At 53.9% G+C, this 18,454-nt stretch overlaps 1 protein-coding gene across 1 annotated transcript; it reads left to right on the top strand.

The window, feature by feature from the left end:
• Positions 1-1,592: 1,592 nt before the first annotated feature.
• On the top strand, positions 1,593-17,407 carry DRC1 (dynein regulatory complex subunit 1). The gene is made up of 17 exons (XM_061989603.1): positions 1,593-1,732; positions 3,632-3,722; positions 4,262-4,374; positions 5,853-6,036; positions 6,522-6,659; positions 7,366-7,452; positions 8,323-8,445; positions 11,935-12,074; positions 12,382-12,516; positions 12,643-12,872; positions 13,683-13,852; positions 14,350-14,439; positions 14,797-14,883; positions 15,789-15,976; positions 16,879-17,022; positions 17,128-17,230; positions 17,333-17,407. Exons 1-17 carry the CDS (start codon positions 1,593-1,595, stop codon positions 17,405-17,407), a joined length of 2,238 nt encoding a protein of 745 aa, XP_061845587.1.
• The last annotated feature ends 1,047 nt before the right edge of the window (positions 17,408-18,454 follow it).

The raw sequence follows: 18,454 nt of genomic DNA, 5'->3' as shown, positions 1-18,454 counted from the left end.
GCTATTGCAAAGCTGTGTAGCTGAGGTGCTGAGGCACATGGGTTAGTGGTGGGCTCAGCAGGGTGAGGGGAGGCGCTGGACTCAAAGATCTTAAAGCTCTTTTCCAACCAAAAGAACTCCAGGATTCGGCCGCCTCTAGGAGCTGGGAACATGCAGCATGTACACTGCCAGGATGTTGCCACGTGACATGGTTTAAACCCAGCTGGCAACAACCAAATCATACAGTGACTCATTTGCTCCTCCCCATCTCGACAGGATGCAGAGAAGAATCAGAAGCAGGTAAAGCTTTGTGGGTTAAGATAAGGACAATTTAATAGAACAACTGTCATGGTTCATGGCCAGACAGCAACAAAGCACCATGCAGCTGCTCTCTCCCCTCATACACACCCACCTTCTGTAGCATGGCAGTAGCTCCAGCAAGATGGGAGGGGAAGAGATCACCAAGGGCCTTGTGGATGGAGACCAAGGCAGGAAGGGCTCACCACCAATTACGGTTCCGGGCAAAAGAGATTCAATGACTTAGGGAAGGACATTAAGAACAGTTTAATCTACCGCCAACTAGAAACTGAACAGAAAGTGAAAAATAAACAGAGCAGGACAATGAGAAAAATACAACCAGCATTTTAAGATATTCCCCTTTCCTCCTGGGCTCAACTCCCTCCTCAGCAGCACAGGGGTGCAGGGAATGGGGGATGCAGTCAGTCTATCAGAGATGGTCTCTGTTGCTTCTTTCTCCTCAGAGAAAGAGGACTCTTCACATCCTTCCCCAGCTTAAACATAGGGTCTCTCCCACGGGATACAGTCCCTAACAAACCTCGGCAGGGCAAGTCCTTCCCTGGTGCTGCAGCTCCTCACAAACCCCCAACATCGCCCTCCCACAAATTCACAGCCCCTCTGGCCACAGTCACCCCCGGCATGGGGTCCCCCATGAGCTGTCAACGAATCTCAGCTTCAGCATTCCCGTCCATGGATACAGGGGGAGGACAGCCCCCATCTCCCCACAGGGCACAGGGGAGCCTCTGCCCCAGCACATCTCCTCTTTCCGTCCCTCGCTGACCTCAGGGTCCACACTGGCACTCCTCTCTCGTCCAACCCAGACCACTTTTCAGAAAAGAAGGAAGAATCAGCTTCCTCTTCTTAAAAAGCGACAGCACGGGGACCCCATGGGCTCAGCCGCACAAGTGGGTCTGACCTACTGATGGGGAAAGTTGTGAGCAACTTCCTACGGGAGCCAGCACTGCAGCCCGCTCCGCAGCACCAGACACAGCTCCACACAACCCCACGACGACACGAACCAGGGGAGAACAAGCAGCCGCCAGGCCAGCAGACGGCCCCGGGAGAGGCGCTGCCCGAGGTCGCCGCTCTCCCCGCGCAGCGCGGCGCTCGGCCCCGACGGAGCGGCCGCAGCGCGCCCCGCAGCTCCGCTTGCACGCCCTGAGCGTTCCGTCGCACGGCCCGGCCCGGCGCGGCCACGCCCCCGCCCGTTAACCCCGCGGTCCGGCCGCGGCGCGCATGCGCGGGGCCGGCGTTGCCGGGCGACGGCGGGACGCTCCCGGCGCGGCCGCTGCCTCTGCGGGGCCAGACGGAGCCTCATGAGGCGCGGAGCGGCCGCGGAGGCCCCGGAGGGGCGGCGGGGCCTGGCCCCGGCCCTCAACGACACCCGGCCCGACGCCGAGGAGCGGATCGCCGCCCGCCGCCGCCGGATCGCCGCCCGCCTCGATGCCCAGCGCCGGTGAGAAACAGGGCTCGTCCCCACCGTGCCCCGCTGCGGTACCGGGCCCAGGCCCCTCCCTGCCCCAAGCCCGCACCGCGTCCAGCACCTTCTACCCAAACCCCCACTGTCTGCTCACAGCGAGTCTCCTCTTCCACAGACTGGCACTGGGGTTGACCCTCCCAGTGCAAGTTTTTAATCTGTCACCTCAAACTGGAAGGCAGTGCTGACCCCCCCCAGCCCCAGGACCAGCAGGGGCTCAGAGACTGTCACCATGTCTCAGAACATACCCACTGGAACCAGGACCCTGAGCACCCCAACCACCAAGAGCAGCTCTGTGGAGAAGGACCTGGAGTGCAGGTTGATAAGAACCTAAACATGAGCAGCAATGTGCCATCATGGGCAAGAAGGCCAATGGCATCCTGGGGGGTATGAAGAGAGTGTGGGCAGCACTTGAAGGAAGGTTCTCCTCCCCCTCTGCCCTGGTGAGGCCTCATCTGGAGTCCTGTGTCCAGTTCTGGGCTCCCCAGTTCCCGAGAGACGGGGAAGTGCTGGAGAGAGGCCAGTGCAGGGCTACCAAGATGCTGAGGGGACTGGAACATCTCAGTGAGGAGGAAAGGCTGCGGGACCTGGGGCTGTTCAGCCTGAAGAGAAGGCTTAGAAGGGACTTCATCAACACTTCTAAGTACCTAAAGGGTGGATGACAGGAGGATGGGGCAACACTTTTTCTGTAGTGTCCAGTGCCAGGACAAGGGGTAACAGGCACAAGCTGGAACCCAGCAAGTGCCAGTGGCACAGGAGGAGAAACTTGTTTGGTGTTGAGGTGAGGGAGCCCTGGCCCAGGCTGCCCAGGGAGGGTGTGGAGGCTCCTTCTCAGGAGGTTTCCAAAGCCACCTGGACACGTTCCTGTGCCCCCTGATGGAGGGGAATCTGCTTGAGCAGGGGCTTGTGCTGGATGAGCTCTGCAGGGCCACTCCCACCCTCACCATTCCATGATTCTACGAGCTTGCAGGGGTAAAGGACCTGACATGGCCTTGTCAGCCTTCATGAAACCCAGGGCCTCTCCCCAAACTAGCTGTGGGTCCCTGGCACCAGGCCAGGATCTTCCTGGATCTTCCCAAACGTGGAACTCATCAGCCACAGGACATCTGTTTCCCCACGGCAGGACTGAAGTCCTCTCCCAAACCTCTGCTGTCCCTTCTGGCTGGGTGGGATAGCACTGTAAAGTGACAGTATCCTGCTACCCTCTCCTGAGCTGGAGCTGGCTCAGGGTTCCCTCTTCACCCAGCCTGACGCAAACTAGGTCAGTAACTGTCATCTCCTCCCCAAAGCAGGAATTAAACACAAGGACATACCTGCAAATCCTGTTACCAACCCATGCAGCCAAACTGTACCTGGGTCACTAACATCCACTCCCATCCCAACCGGCTCATTTTCCCCTTCCTGGTCCCAGGGCCTTCCCTTTAGGCTGGATTCATCCCAAGCAACTAGGACGGGATTGGAGCCAGCCCTGAATTGACTCTGGACAGAAGCTGGCTCTCTTCATGGCCCCACAGCCACTTAAGGGCTTCCCTCAGACAGCCTCAGCCCCCTGCCCTCCTCCCTTCTGAGAAGCAAACAGGGACTGAGCCCTCCAGCCCTGTGCTGCAACAGTAACCAGCCCTGGGCTGCACTCCCAACTCCAGGAAGGGAAGCTCATACTCCATTTCCCTCAGGTATCTGTCCCACCCTTTCCTACCTCCTCTCTGCATCTGTGGAGACCTCATGGCCTGGGACTAAACCTACTAAGTGGAAGACAGAACAAAGTGTTCTGTACTGAAGCATGCAGTCTGGGCTGGCATCCTTGATCCAAGGCTGTCTCCAAGCATTGGGAAGGTGGTGTGGTATAAAACATTCCATCTTTTCCCCTTTTCTGTCCAGGGAGGCCCTTGGAGAAAATGCAGAGCCGGAGATGGCTGAGGAGGAGGAAGAGCAGAGAAGGAGCCACAAGCAGATTGAGGACAGTGGTCAGGTATGGCAGTAGGACAGGAAGGTCCTCTCAGGCCTTGACCTCTAGACATTTGTCTTTACCCTTCTTTTAGCTTTGTGCAGTGCTTAGTGTCACACAGGAGCATTTATGTGAGAAGAAGCAGAGGCAGAAGCTCCTCAGGACTGGGTTGGGGGTGATTCTTGGGCTGGATCCCAGGGATATGATTTCCTGGTGACAAACAGCCCATGGACTGAGAGGATCTGGGACTGACATCATGTGTCCAACCCTTAACCCAAACTCCTATCCTCATCCACACAGGCAGGGTAAGCAAAACAAGAAGGTGCTCTGAGCACATTCCTCTTGGTGCTGATGGCCTGAAGGGCTTTCCAGGAGAGAGAGGACCCTGGCGGGCACTGAAGTATTTGCAGTGTTCACAGCATGGGAAGACAAGGCTTATGGTCCACATAGGAACCTCAGCATGGGGATAGGAGCCAGGCCTTGGCATAGCAAGAGTTCCTCCAGTATCCCTCCCTCCAGAGCTCAGGTCTCTGGGTGTGAGATGTATCCCACCTACTTCACAGAAGCTGGCCAAGTTGCTCTTCGATGGCATGCAGATGGTGACAAATATCCAGGTAGCTGCTGACTTGAGGGAAACGAAGAGGAGGGCAGAGGAGGCAGAGCTGAAACTGCAGAGGTAAGAGACTGTGTCTTGAGTCTATGCTTCTGGGAAGGAGCAGTTGGTGCAGCTTCCTGAGGAGATCCTAATGCTGGTCATCCAGAGAGGCTTACCACTGAATTTAGCACTGGGAGGCTGCACTGAATTTGTTTTAAAGGAAAAAATAGGCACATCACACCTTCAGCTCTGGAGCGTGAGAAAGGCAGGCAGTTGGTTCTCAACTTTTAGCCAGGAGCCTGTACCACCTCTATTTATGGTGTCCTTGCTCGAGATGCACAGGCAGAGCCACCCTTGCTTCTGACCTGCTGAGCACCTCTTCAGTGCCTGGGGGTGATGCCGTGGTGGAGAAGAGTCACCTGTGCTAAGGGGTGTCTCAGCAAATGGCCTGTTTCTAGAGGTTTCCAGAGGAGATAGGGGTAGTTATTAGCTATTCCCTGGGAATGCTCTGGGACAGCCACATCAGGCTGTGTGTGAGGAGGGGGGAGAGCTTGAGGCTGGGCTAATTTCAGAAATTGGATACCAAGGTCTTCACAATGAGAGTGGTCAGCTGCTGGGTGAGGGATCCCTGATGTTGTAGAGCTCTTCCTCTTTGGAGACACTCTGCACGTGCCTGGACAAGGCCTGCTCTGACACTGAGCTGTGATGGGAAGCCAACGATAGAACCATCATAGAATCGTTTTGATCAGAAAAGGCCTTTAAGATGATCTCCCAAAGCCCGTCCGTCCTCGGTTATTCTCTGATCCTCTCTGTGTGCCTCCCTGGACAAACTTGTCCTTCAGCAGAGGAGCTGGGCAGCTCCCAAGTGCCTGACTCTTTCAGCCCCGTTCCCAGGAAACGCTGAGTTCTTGCTCCTTCTGCCTTTGGAGGGCACTGTAGGAACAGTTTTTGGGAAGCTGGCTGTAGTGAGACTCCCCACCCCTTGCTCAGACAGTTTCCCAATGGGAATTTCATTAAAGAGTTGGGTGCTGTGTCCAGGAACTGTCCGTAGAGCAGATTTGGAGGTGATAAAGCTACTCAGCCTGGCCCGAGGACCATCCTCAGAGCTCGTTGGATGGTGCTTCTGTTTGGAAGAGTTTTGTGATGTGCCCTTTGCCTTTAACTGGAGTGTGGTCTCTGGGCAGTTTGACTCCCAAGTCAGCTCAAGATGTATCCAGGAGGGTGTTTGGCACTGCTTATCCATCACCTCTTGCCTAGAGGCAGAAAGACCTGCTCCTTGCAAAGGTGACTGCTGTATGAACAGGGCTCTTTAGTCTATTCTCCTCCAGATAAGTGGTTGTTGGAGCACTGGGGAGATGCCTTCCTGATGAGATGGGCCTTCAGGATGCCAGCTCTGCCCTTGCTCCATGCTCTGACAACAAGAAAGCTGCTACTCCACTGGTATCTTGATGTCACTTTGAATTCAAACTGGATTCTGCAGCCACCACTCCTGCAGCTGAACTACCTCTGAAGCACTTGCCCCAGCTCCCAGTTTGCCCTATCCTCCTTCCTGCCTGCAGGCTAGAGAAGCTGGAGGATGAAGCCAAGTCAAGCACATGCAAGTTTGAGGAGATCACTTCCAAGTGGGCCTTGGCCAAGGAGATGACAGTCCCTCAGGAGCTGTGGCAGCTGCTGAACCACCAGCAGCAGGAGTGCACACAGCTTCTGGAGGAGAAGAACAGGCTCATTGGTGAACTGCAGCAGGTAATGTGGAGACCAGGCAGGGGCAACTGGGGAAGGATGGGGGTTTTCAAGCTCTGGAGGATGCTGTTCTAAAGCAACAGCCATCCCCCTGGCTGGATCTTCACCACTGCAAGGCAGGGATCAGCATAGTGTCAGTTATAGTGTCATAGCTCGAGGACTCTGGTAGCAGTAAGACAAACTGGCAGATCCCAGGTTGCACCATTAAAAATAAAAGGCAAGTGAGAAGAGAGGGAAGAAAGCCTTCCCCACAGCAGGTTCCCTGGATCCCAGAGAAGGAGTGGTGTTACCTCCCACTCCATCTCACCTGGACCATTTGGTTTGTCTCTTTTCCCATTGTCCTTCCTAGCTACCTCTTGATTTTCTGACCTCTCATCATCTTTTCTCTCTTGACAAGGCAGTGTGTGGGTCTTGCCCTCCCAGTTAGCCCCTGAGGATTCCTGGTCAAGTACCTCTCCCTGGTTTCAGCATCTTCTCTTCTTCTCCAGGAGCTGAAAAACAAAGATGAGCAGTATGTGCAGGCCATTAAGGAGCAGTCGGATGATATCCACCTGCTTTTGGAGAGAATGGAGGAACAGATCAGGCTCATGCTGAAAACATACCGTCACAAACTCCTACAGATTGAGGTAGCCAGTTCCTATGGCAGAGGAAGAGTTCAATGAGAAAACCTGCAGCCACTTGCTTCTCCCTGTCTGTGGCAAAAAGGCCTCAGGCTCATCACACTGGGTGCCTGGACTGTTGTCCAGAGCAGCAGGGCTGATGTCCTGGTGAATGGGTCTGGAATCCAGCCAAGGAAAAGCACTGAGTGGTGCTGAGTGCTGAGGGGCTGTTTTAGACCATACTGTGAATAAATGTGGTTCAGGGCAGAGCAACTTGGTGGCGTGTGAAAGCTGTTCTTGCTTGATGGCTGGTTACTCATCTCTCTAAAAGCCAGAAAGGACCATTGTTGTTCTTTAGCCTCACATTCTGCAGAGCACAAGTGCTACCTCACTGATAAAACCTGCATTTGTTGCTGGGTCAGGGCATCTCCCCCCATTTAGTGTCTGCTTAGCTGAAATCTGGTAGCCATCTGACTGAGCCCCACTGCTAAACACCAAACAAGGATTTCCAGTGAACTCACTCCCAGGAGCATCCCTCCCAGCTCTGGGTGACTGATAGCAGCAAGCCCCATAGGGTGAGGTGTCTGCCAGCGAGGTCCTGGCATGGAGAGTTCATCAGAGAGTGGCACCAGTCTGCAGCTGATCCTCTGCTGGGAGCTGCTGGCCTGGACTGGTGTAAAGTTGGCAACAAGCAGTGCCAACATGATGGCGAAGAGCTCTGTCTGCTTTACAGAAAGCTTTTGAGCTTGAACGGCGAGAGCTGCTGGAAGACAACAGGAAGAAGTGGGAGGAAGCTATCCAGGCCCACAATGCACGGGAGGTAAGGTCTATATGTGAGTTAGAATACTAGAATCACAGAATTGCTAAGGCTGGAAAAGCCCTTTCAGGTCCTCAAAGCTGTCTGTAGCAAGACTCCTGCCTCTTGTTCAGACCATTTCCCAGGGGGAATCTCATTAAAGAATCAGGTGCTGTGTCCAAGAACTGTCTGTAGAGCAGGTTTGGGGGTGGCAAAGCTGCTCAGCCTGACTCGAGGACCATGCCCTCGAGTCCAACCGTTCCCCCACCACTAAAACCATTAACCCATAGCACCTCAGCCACACGGCTTCAGAATCTCTCCAGGGATGGGGCCTCCACCACAGCCCTGGGCAGCATGGGACAGGGCTGGCCAACCCTGTACAGAATAAATTGTTCCTCAGCTCCAACCTAAACCTCCCCTGGGGCAACTTCAGGACATTTCCTCTTGTCCTGTTACTTGTAGCTCAGGAGCAGAAACTGACTCCTCCTGTCGGGGAGTTGCAGAAAGTGATGATGTCTCTCCTCAGGCTCCTCTTGTCCAGGCTGAACACCCCCAGGGACCTCAGCCCCTCCCCAGCACACTTGTGCTCCAGCCCCTTCCCCAGCTCTGCTATCTGGCTCTGGACACGCTCTGGCCCCTCAGTGTCACTCTGGCAGTGAGGGGCCAAAGGCTATCAGGACCTGAGCTGCCCTCCAGCACTGGGCTGCCTTGAAAGGCAGGTTTACATGAAAGCAGCTGGTTCCTTAGGAGTGTGGGAGGAAGAGGGTCAGTTTTTCAGCCTGCTCTGCAGGAGAATTTTCTATGCATGGTCTTGCTTTGGGTTGGCCAAAGGAGCTGTGCTCACTGGAGGAAGCTGCCACCATTGATGGATGACTTTCCTGTTTTTGCCTGTAGCTGGAGCACCTTCATGACCGTGTGAGGAAGGCAGAAGAATTTGAGAAACAACTGGATAGGCTGCGAGTGCAGGATGAAGAGAAGTACAACAGCATGAAGATGCAGCTAGAGAATGATGTTCAGGTACAGAAAAGGCTGATGTGTGCCATATGGGGAGGTAATGGAGCAGATTGCCCCAGGCTTTTCCATGTAGCTGTCTCCAGAGATCTGTGGCTCTAGGATGTATAAGGTACCTGGGAGGGTCAAGGGCTTTGTTGCTTCAGGCATCATGATTGATAGGAGGATTGGATAGTGTGAGTATCCTGACACCAGTTCATTTCAGATCATCCCAATTTTCTCCTTGCTCAGGGTCTTGTCCTAGAGGTGTGAGCTTTTTCCTCTGCCATCTAGCCATAGACCTAGACCTCTCATTTGGTGTGAGAACTGAGTTTGCCCTTACTCAGGAGGAGGGCTTATGGTGGAAGAGCCCCGCCCTGGCACACAGCTGTCTGAACAAGCAGCAGGAGCTCTCACTGCAGATCCAAATCTTGTGGCCATGGCTCCCCTGAGATACATATGTCAGCAAGTTCCTTGATGGCACCAAACTGGGAGGACTGGCTGATTCACCAGAGGCTGTGCTGCCATTCAGCCAGATCTGGACAGGCTGAGAGTGGGGCAGAGAGGAACCTCCTGAGGTTCACCAAGGGCAAGTGCAGAGTCCTGCATCTGGGGAGGAACAACCCCTGCACCAGGACAGGCTGGGGGTGACCTGCTGGAGAGCAGCTCTGCAGAGAGAGACCTGGGAGTGGTGGTGGGCAGCAAATAAACATGAGCAGCAACGTGCCCTCATGGGCAAGAAGGCCAATGGCATCCTGGGGGGCATGAAAACAGTGTGGGCAGCAGGTCAAGGGAGGTTCTCTTTCCCCTCTTCTCTGCCCTAGTGAGGCCTCATCTGGAGTCCTGTGTCCAGTTCTGGGCTCCTCAGCTCAAGAGAGATGGGGAACTGCTGGAGAGAGGCCAGCGCAGGGCTACCAAGATGCTGAGGGGACTGGAACATCTGAGTGAGGAGGAAAGGCTGCGGGACCTGGGGCTGTTCAGCCTGGAGAAGAGAAGGCTGAGAGGGGACTTCATCAACACTTATAGCACCTAAAGTGTGTATGGGGTGACACTTTTTACTGCGGTGCCCAGTGCCAGGACAAGGGGTAACGGGCACAAGCTGGAACCCAGCAAGTGGCAGTGGCACAGGAGGAGAAAGTTGTTTGGTGTTGAGGTGAGGGAGCCCTGGCCCAGGCTGCCCAGGGAGGGTGTGGAGGCTCCTTTTCGGGGTGTTTCCAAACCCACCTGAACACTTTCCTGTGCCTCCTGATCAAGGGGAACCTGCTTGAGCAGAGGCTTGGGCTGAATGAGATCTGCAGAGCTCCTCCAACCCCCACCATTCTATGGTTCTATACAGATGCCTTTTAGTCTTATGGATTCTGTGCATCTGTGGCTTGCTGTTATCCTGCTGGTCCTCTGGACAGCAGCCCTGAACTCTTGGGTTTGGCTTTGTCCAGCATCACTCAGCCTGGCCTACTGGCACCTTCCCTGCTAGCTGTTGAATGGTGTTTTCTGGGTTGAATGGTGAAAACAGGATAAGTTGCACTGGGACTTTAGTAAGACTCACTGTTTGTCCCATGGGATGTCCCCATAGGAAGCTCAGGAAGGAAGTGGGGGATGATATCTAAAGGTTTCTGCACAACTTCAGGTGAAATTTTACTGTTGCAGGAACCCTCTCAGCTTAAAAAGGCAAGTCCAGGGAAGGCAGTCCTGACTGCAGCTTTTTCACCTTTGTATTAATAACCTGGAAGGAGACACAGAGAGTGTAATGCTCACAGATGGCTCTGAGCCCTTTGGGGAGGGAGGTTACAACACACTAGAGAGAGAGGGTCACAGGCAGTGGTGTGGAGCTGGTGTGAAAATGGACCTGCTGCCTTTACCTGTAGTCATGGGAGGGTTTATATATATGTCAGAGAAGGTCATTAGTCCTCTCTCCTTTCTCTCTACATGTCCTCGTTGTTTCCTGGGAACAGGGGTGGGAGAATAGACCAAGTAGACAAGTGATCTCTACGAAAAGATTGAAAGGTTGAGGCTGCTTTGGCAATGGAAGGGATTTCTGCAGGGAGGTGATAAGTCTCCAAATTCACCCAGTTCTGCGTGATGGAGGAGGACAATGACTTCTCTCTGTCCACTGTAGATGCAAGAAAAAAAGTGGCTGAGTTTTGACAGAGAAAACTGAAATTGGCATGCAGATGTAGGGTTGAGATTTCAAGCTAGGAAAGCCTAGAAGTGTTGAGGACTTGCTTGGTGGCTAGCTGAGCTCTTAGTTTGCTGCTCTTTGGCACAGAGGTTTAGGAACTTCTGCCCGGACTGATTTGCTGAAGTTGTTCCCTCTGCAGGGCAGAGGGACGAAGGAGATGTCCTACTTGTTCCCTTCAGCACTGCAGTTGTGTGACTGCATAGCACAGACCTCACCCTTCCAGTTCAGGGAGAGTAAGACAAGAGAAGTTAGAAATACCTGTTTTCCTGGTTAACCTGTGATATCGTCGTCCTGAGGTGTCTCTGAAAAAGGAGCTGAGCCGAGACCTAAAGTTGAGATCTGTGGTTTGGAGGGTTACTGAGTACTCTCCATTTTCACTAGATGGGAATCAGCATTTTAAAGATAGGGTTTAGGCCATGGTCTTCCTCCATCTGCTGCAGGGAGAAGGCCTCTTAGCCCTGCTGGCATTTGCCTCTACTTTTTCATCAGTCAAGCCTTGATCCTTGTCAGGTGGGACTGCTTCTGGATGTCGTCCTAGATGGATTGTACACTCCCTGTTGTGTGTAGGGGTACCCAGGAGAGCTCTGAGCCAGCTAACCTGGGTACCAGTGTCTTTCCTGCTTCTAGCCCACAGCTCGGGACTCCTGAGCTGCCCCCAGAGATTCCCCTGGACTGAGAACAAGTCAAGGACTGTGCAGAGTGCGGTAATCATGAGGAGAGTGTGACGCCTCCCAGCCCACAGCAGTAGCCCCAGGAAACTGGGAAGTGGTTCTCCCTTTCCATCTCATGTTGAACAAATTAGGTGCTGGGAAGCTGAGAGAAATGTGTCAATTTCAGGTGTTTCCTCCATTGCAGCAAAGGGGAGAGCTCACTGCCTCTCTCCTGTCCCTTAGGCTATGCAGCAAGGTGCTGCCATCACAAATGCTTCAGTTACTTGGTTTGTTCTGGTTTCCTGAAGACCTGGAGTTCATGTGGTCAGTCCTCCCATGTTTCCCTTCCTCCAATAACTTCTGAGCCTGTTCTGGTTAATTCAGAGATGTGCAGTTCCTAAAACTGCCATGGAAATCAGCAGTGAGGTTGAGGAGAGAGGCCCAAAGTAGTGCCCCACTGAGTGAAAGGTGGGTACAAGTTCAATCCCTTCTCCCTTCTCCAGGCATGGTCTTAGGGACAAGCAACACCTCCCTCACTCACCCATCAGTAATGCCCTGTGGTCAGGGGTTAGCTGGGGAACCATCCATGGGAAGATGGGGTTTGGAGATGCAGGATCGGTAGGATCCAGGCTCCGGTGTGGCCTTTGCTGATGGCACAGCTTGTTTTCCTGTTTTTTGAAATGCCAGAACCTGGAGAGGCAGCTCCAACAGGTGAAAGCTGTCTATCACCTGAATCAGGAGAAGCTGGAGTACAATCTTCAGGTGCTTAAGAAGCAGGATGAGGAGAACACCATCATCAGATCCCAGCAGAAGAGGAAGCTCAACCGGTAAAAATCCAACCCTGGAAGATGAATTCTGCTTTATCTACCACCACCTCCCATCTGCTGGTTTTTGGGAGCCTATCACCTAGCACAGCCCAACGAGCTCTGTCCAAAAATATCCCTGGGCAGGTGCAGGGCCATCCCCAAAGAACTTTGAATGGGTTGGTCACGACCAACCTGTGCCAGCTGCATTAGGGTCAGCCACAGCTTGACACTGAGTAGGCACATAGTAGATAAGCCAAAGCCTTTGTACAAGCTGGATATGCCTGAAAGTACCTCCTCACTGATGCACAGGTTTGCTGTCCCACTCCAGGCTCCACAGTCTGCTCAATAACCTGAGAACCAAAATGGCCAGGCAAGAGAAGCAGTTCAGAGAGGAGAACCAGAGCCTGGCAGCTGACTGTGCGCGCATCACGGGGCAGTGCCAGGAGGTACAGAGGAGAATGAGGTGGGATGTGTGTGGGCATCAAAGTCCCCCTCCACGAGGCCCCCTAGCACCTGAGGTGCAGGGGGAGCTGACTCATTGTTTTGGGGCAGAGAGCCTCCTCTCATGGGCCATCTCCCTTCTTCACAGGCACTTTGCTGTCAGCAGCGCCGAGAGGTTCACAGAGATTTGGCTTATGAACGAGGAGGAAGCCAAAGGGCTGATGAGGAAAGCCCTGGATGCAGATCGCATCATTCACACCCAGCAGCTGGGGCTGCCCTGGGAAGAGCCTTCTTACTGGTTCCTCAACAATGTTGGCCCCCCAGGGCATTACAAGTCGAAGAGGATGGCAAGCAAGTTGGCTGCAGAGGTCCTGGCAGGTGGGACGCACAGTGCCCTTGGCACAGCTGGGTCACTGGGAGAGTCTCTCCTTCCAACAAGACAGCCAGCACAGGGCTACCAAGATGCTGAGGGGATCTTTGTTCTGAGAAAAGGCCGCGGGACCTGGGGCTGTTCAGCCTGGAGAAGGCTGAGGGGGAACCTCATCAGTGCTGAGAAATCCCTAAAGGGTGGGTGTGGAGAGGATGGGGCCAGTGTTTGTTGTGTGGTGACCAGTGCCAGGACAAGGGGTAATGGGCACAAGCTGGAACCCAGCAAGTGCCAGTGGCACAGGAGGAGAAACTTGTTTGGTGTTGAGGTGAGGGAGCCCTGGCCCAGGCTGCCCAGGGAGGGTGTGGAGGCTCCTTCTCGGGAGGTTTCCAAACCTGCCTGGACACGTTCCTGTGCCCCCTGATGGAGGGGAACCTGCTTGAGCAGGGGCTTGGGCTGGGTGAGCTCTGCAGGGCCCTGACAACCCCCACCATGCTGGGATTCTGTGATTCTATGACAGCCCCTCCTGTCACTCCTGTCCTTGCCATTGCAGGGTAGCATTGCCAACCCAGGCTTGGGCTGTCCCCAGCCCTGAGACAGCTCATGCCAAGCCAGTTCAGTGATCTTTGCACTCTACTCTGCCCAGTACTCCCAGTTCCAGAGAAGCTGACCAAGAGCCAAGTCATGTCTCAATATTTTTTGAGTGCTTTCCAGGTCATGGGGAACAACTGATTTCCCTGATGACTCCTGCAGTGATGTGACTGGGGAGTGCAGTCAAAGCACTAAGGTTTTTTGCTCACCCCTCTTTCTCCGTGTTTCAGAGAGCAGCTGTAGCGGGCAGGAGGAGGAAGGGAGTAAGCAGGAGAAGGAAGAAGTGGGCAGTAGAGAAGGAGAAGACAACACAGTAAATGTTGAGGACAGAGTCTCAGCTCTGCGAAACATCTCCAAGAAGACAGCCAAGAAGATCCTGGAGCTCGTGAGCGACGAGTCGGTGCGTGAGATGCCCTCATCAGGGAGCAGAAGTGGTCTCCTCTGCTTCCTACAGCCTGTAGAGGATCTCTTCCAAGCTCCATGTTTTGGGGTGAAGGTTTCTGCATGACGTTGCCTCGCCCTGCCGGGCAGCCTGTGGTCAGAGAGCTGCCCCAGGGCCTGGTGGAGGATCCACAGATCTTTCCAACTGTGTGTGGCACGTATATGATACTAATGAAAGGGATTAGCAAGCACAGCTCCCCAGGCCAAAGGCAGCACAAGCAAACCTGCTGCTCCAGGCTCTTTCCCGTCTCTGGGCACAGTCACCAAGAGCTTCAGATCATGACATCCTTTGGGCCTCCCCGTGCTGATGACTCCATCTACACTGTTTGCTGTGGGGCTGTTCCAGAGTGTCCTTGCCCTGCCAGCCCCCTGCTGCCCACCATCCCTGTTCAGCCTCCTTGGGCAGGGACGGAAGATGCTGTTTCTCTGCACTCACTTCTCTTTGTATCTCCCAAGGGCTTCCTCATGGAGAGCAGGCTGCTGAAGCCCCTGCGTGCACTGGGGAGGCATGAGCGTACTCTCATGAAGCTCAACTCCATCTTTGCAGTGAGTTGGGATTTGGGCAGGGGCTGCAGGCAGGGAAAAGCTCTGCCCCACATCCCGCTGGCCTGTGGGGGTGGGAATCTGGGGCAGCAAGTGAGAGAGGAGCACTGTGAGAGGGTGGCAAGCACTGTGGCCAGATCCTTCTCAGCTCAAAGCCAACCTGCTGAGGAATTAAACAACATCAGCAAGGCCCCTCCAGCCTATTCTCAGCCTCTCTCTTATCCACAGATACTAACACACTAACAAGTTCTTAGACTGGCCCCTGCCTTGCCGGAGGGACACCCAGGGAAATGCTCTTGCTTTTGCTCCCCCTCCCATGATGTCTGTGAGGGACCTTAACCTGCTTCCTCTGCTCCCCAGGCCCTCGAGATCAACAGTGAAGATGACCTGTACCAGCTGCTGGATTTTTTCCTGCAGTACAAAGCCCAGGAGGTTGCTGTCAGCCAGGTGGGACCATCAGGGACAGCAGAGACAGGGATCCAGGGAAGGCAGAGAAGCAGACCAGCTCTTGGAAGAGTTTCCGAGGGGAATTTGTGAGGTTTAGGCTGGACCCCTTCACTTTCTAAACTCCTTCCAAGAGAGAGTTCAGGGCTGGATCCTAATTAGCCCCTGACCACAACAAAAAGTTCAGACTCTGGGTTCTGGCACAGAGTCAGTTTGTTACAGCTTGAGCTGGATCCCTCTTACAAGAACAGAACCAAGAAATCCCTGGGTTATTGTTCCCTGACAATACATGTTTCCCTCCCCTCTTGCAACGACTGGGACCAATTGTAAGATTTGAGTCTGGGATCTTCTTATTCTTTTTTTCTGTCTCCAGATGGTTTCTGTTCTTATCTAGGAATGTTCAGTTTCTGCTCCTGCAGATTTACAATCCTCTTATCTCCACTTGGGTGTCCTCAGTATCATTGGTCTTTTAACTTCAGGCAGGACCATTTCTCCTCATTCTTCTAGTTTAGCACCAGATGACTCCCAGTGTTTTATTACCCTGAAGTTTGTGGCCTCAGGCCTCAGCTCTCATAAAATTGTTCAACTTCAGAAAACTCTCAATTCATCCCAATTTTGCACCACTGATTTTAATGCTTTACAAAAGCTCTTTTAATTCCCCATACCAGCGTGTTAACCCTGAAATGTTTCCCTGTGATCAGACAAGGGCAGTGAATGTACCGGGGCTGAGGCCTTGTAATCTTCTGCTGTGGATTAACAAAGCCTCTTGTATGTCAACTGTTTCGCCTCAGCTTCCTAAATTTACCAAAATAATGAGGCTGTGGGAATCTGGAAGCTCTCAGGGGTGGATCTTGGGGAGGAGAGGGTGGTGGAAGGCACAATGCTCAGCTTGTTGGCCTTTCCTCTAGAGCCAGGCCAGCCTAAGTGAAGAAGATGCCCTGGATCCAGCTGAGGACAGAGGGGATGGTGGATTTAGTACCCAGAGAGAGCTCAGATCCCCACAGAGCTCACCAGGCTCCCTTCCAGCCACGTACATCCATGCTGATGATGTCCTAAAGATCCTGAAAGTGTTTGTGAGGGATTTTGACAAACTGAGGTAGGAGTAGGGGCAGAGTGGGGCTGTTGTTGCTGGGAAGGAGCCAGACTGGCGCACAGAGGGGCTCTGGGGGTGTCAAGCAGGGCTAGGGGTGACTGTTTTGTCCTGGCTGGAGCAAGATCTTCCCCTACAAGATGGATGAGAAGGGTCCCATCAGGACAAGGAGGTACAGACAATGCCCAAGAGGGGTGACTAGGGACAGCCAAGAGGTGACCAGCAGTCCGGAGAGAGAAGCAGAGCAACAAGGGAGGTGGGTACCCACTGCGAGGTTGTGCTCGTTGATGTGAGGATGGCCATGGAGCTCAGTACAGCTTGAGAGTACGAGGGTGTTCCTCACTCCTGAACTGCTCAGTCTCAGGGCTTTCTGCCCTGCTGAGGCCTCTTCTGGAGTCCTGTGTCCAGTTCTGGGCCTCCCAGCTCCAGAGAGACAGGGAACTGCTGGAGAGAGGCCAGTGCAGGGCTACCAAGATGCTGAGGGGACTGGAACATCTGAGTGAGGAGGAAAGGCTGTGGGACCTGGGGCTGTTCAGCCTGGAGAAGAGAAGGCTGAGGGGGGACCTCATCAATGCTGAGAAATCCCTAAAGGGTGGGTATGGAGAGGATGGGGCCAGTGTTTGTTGTGTTGGCCAGTGCCAGGACAAGGGGTAACGGGCACAAGCTGGAACCCAGCAAGTGCCACTGACACAGGAGGAGAAACTTGTTTGTTTTTGAGGTGAGGAAGCCCTGGCCCAGGCTGCCCAGGGAGGGTGTGGATGCTCCTTCTCAGGAGGTGTCCAAGACATGTTCCTGTGCCCCTTGATGGAGGGGAACCTGCTTGAGCAGGGGCTTGGGCTGGATGAGCTCTGCAGGGTCCTTCCAACCCCCACCATGCTAGGAATCTGTGATTCTTCTCTGACCCCCAGGGAGGAGGAGATACCAGCAAAGGAGGCTCTGCAGATCCGAGACAGCTCCAAGGACGAGGAGTACTGGGAAGCTCTGGCACACGTTATCCCAGAGCCAACGTTGAAGCTGTGGGATGCACTGGCAGTGGCACTAGAGGAATATCAGTGAGTACTCAGCAGTGAATCTGGGAGCAGGGCAAGGCTCGTGACGGGGCTGGCCACAGTGCTGGCACCAAATGGCCACACCAACTCTTTGTCCTCCCTACCCAGTAAGGTCCTGTCACATAGGGCCACCCTGCTCACCGAAACTGCTGTCCTGCAGCAAGAGAACTCGGAGCTGTACCTGTTGCTGGAGGAATACCTCAGCTCCAGGGTGAGGACAGTGTCCCTCTTCCCCTCCAGCCTGGGCACATGCAGGTGTGTGCCCAAAGAGAGGTCTCAAACATGTGTATCCTCACGGTGCTTCTCCCAACAGGAGAACAACAGGCTGCTCTGCCCTCCCATTAAGTGGATGGACCTGCCCCAAGCCAGCCCCAGACAACCACAGTGAGTGCCTAGGGCCAGGACATGGCTTCTCTCTGCCGTAAGCCATGGCTGGAACCAGAGCCTGTTGGCAGGGACTAATAAACCCTTCCCAAACCTGAGCCATGAGTATGTGTGTGATCAGCATCTTCAACATCTTTACCTGATTTTACACCTTATTCCCCACTTTTCCTGCCCCATCACCTTTCTATCCCCCCCAAAATTCCTCCCAGACAACCCACTCCCAATTATTTTTCCCTCATTGCTCCCAGCGCTGCTACATCTGTACCTAATTTCTGCATTCCCAGGGTGAGATCAGACCAAAGCAGGGATCGGTCTCTTCTCCCCAGTAACGAATGACAGGACAGGAAAAAATGGCCTCAAGTTGCCCCAGGGGAGGTTTAGATTGGAGCTGAGGAAGAACTTTTTCCCTGAGAGGGTTGTCAGCCCCTGTCCCAGGCTGCCCAGGGAGCTGGTGGAGTCCCCATCCCTGGAGCTATTGCAAAGCCGTGTAGCTGAGGTGCTGAGGGACATGGGTTAGTAGTGGGCTTGGCACTGTGAGGGGAGGGGTTGGACTCGAGGATCTTCAAGGTCTTTTCCAACCAAAACGATTCTGTGATCTATGACTCCCTCCTACTCCTCTGTTCATACTAGTTATGTCTGTTCCGAGTCCAGGCTTCCTTGACAGCTTTATCTTTAGCCTTGACTCCCCTGCCTAACGCCAGCACAGCACGAGGTGTTTCTCATACCAGAGCAGAAAAACACCACTATTTGTGTTGGTCTTTTTTTTTTGCTTACTGGGTATCTGTGCCCTAGAATAGTTTTCACTTTTCTCCTGGTCTCCATGAGGGAATGTGGCCACCTTCAAGGCCTGGTGACACCATGGGATAGCTTCCTCGCTGTGCCCTGGAGTACAGCAGGATCCATGGGGCAGAAAGGTGGCAAAAAAGGCCAAAATTGAGAGGGTGGAAGGCAGGGGAAAGGTTTAGGGGCCCGGAAGGCAGAGATAAGCACGCTGTCTGGAACAGGGGAGCAGCAGACATCACCCTACACATCTCGGCTCACTCCGCCAGGC

This window comes from Colius striatus, chromosome 2 (assembly GCF_028858725.1).
Source record: "Colius striatus isolate bColStr4 chromosome 2, bColStr4.1.hap1, whole genome shotgun sequence".
NCBI lineage: Eukaryota > Metazoa > Chordata > Aves > Coliiformes > Coliidae > Colius > Colius striatus.
This window is presented reverse-complemented; position numbering and strand designations above follow the sequence as displayed.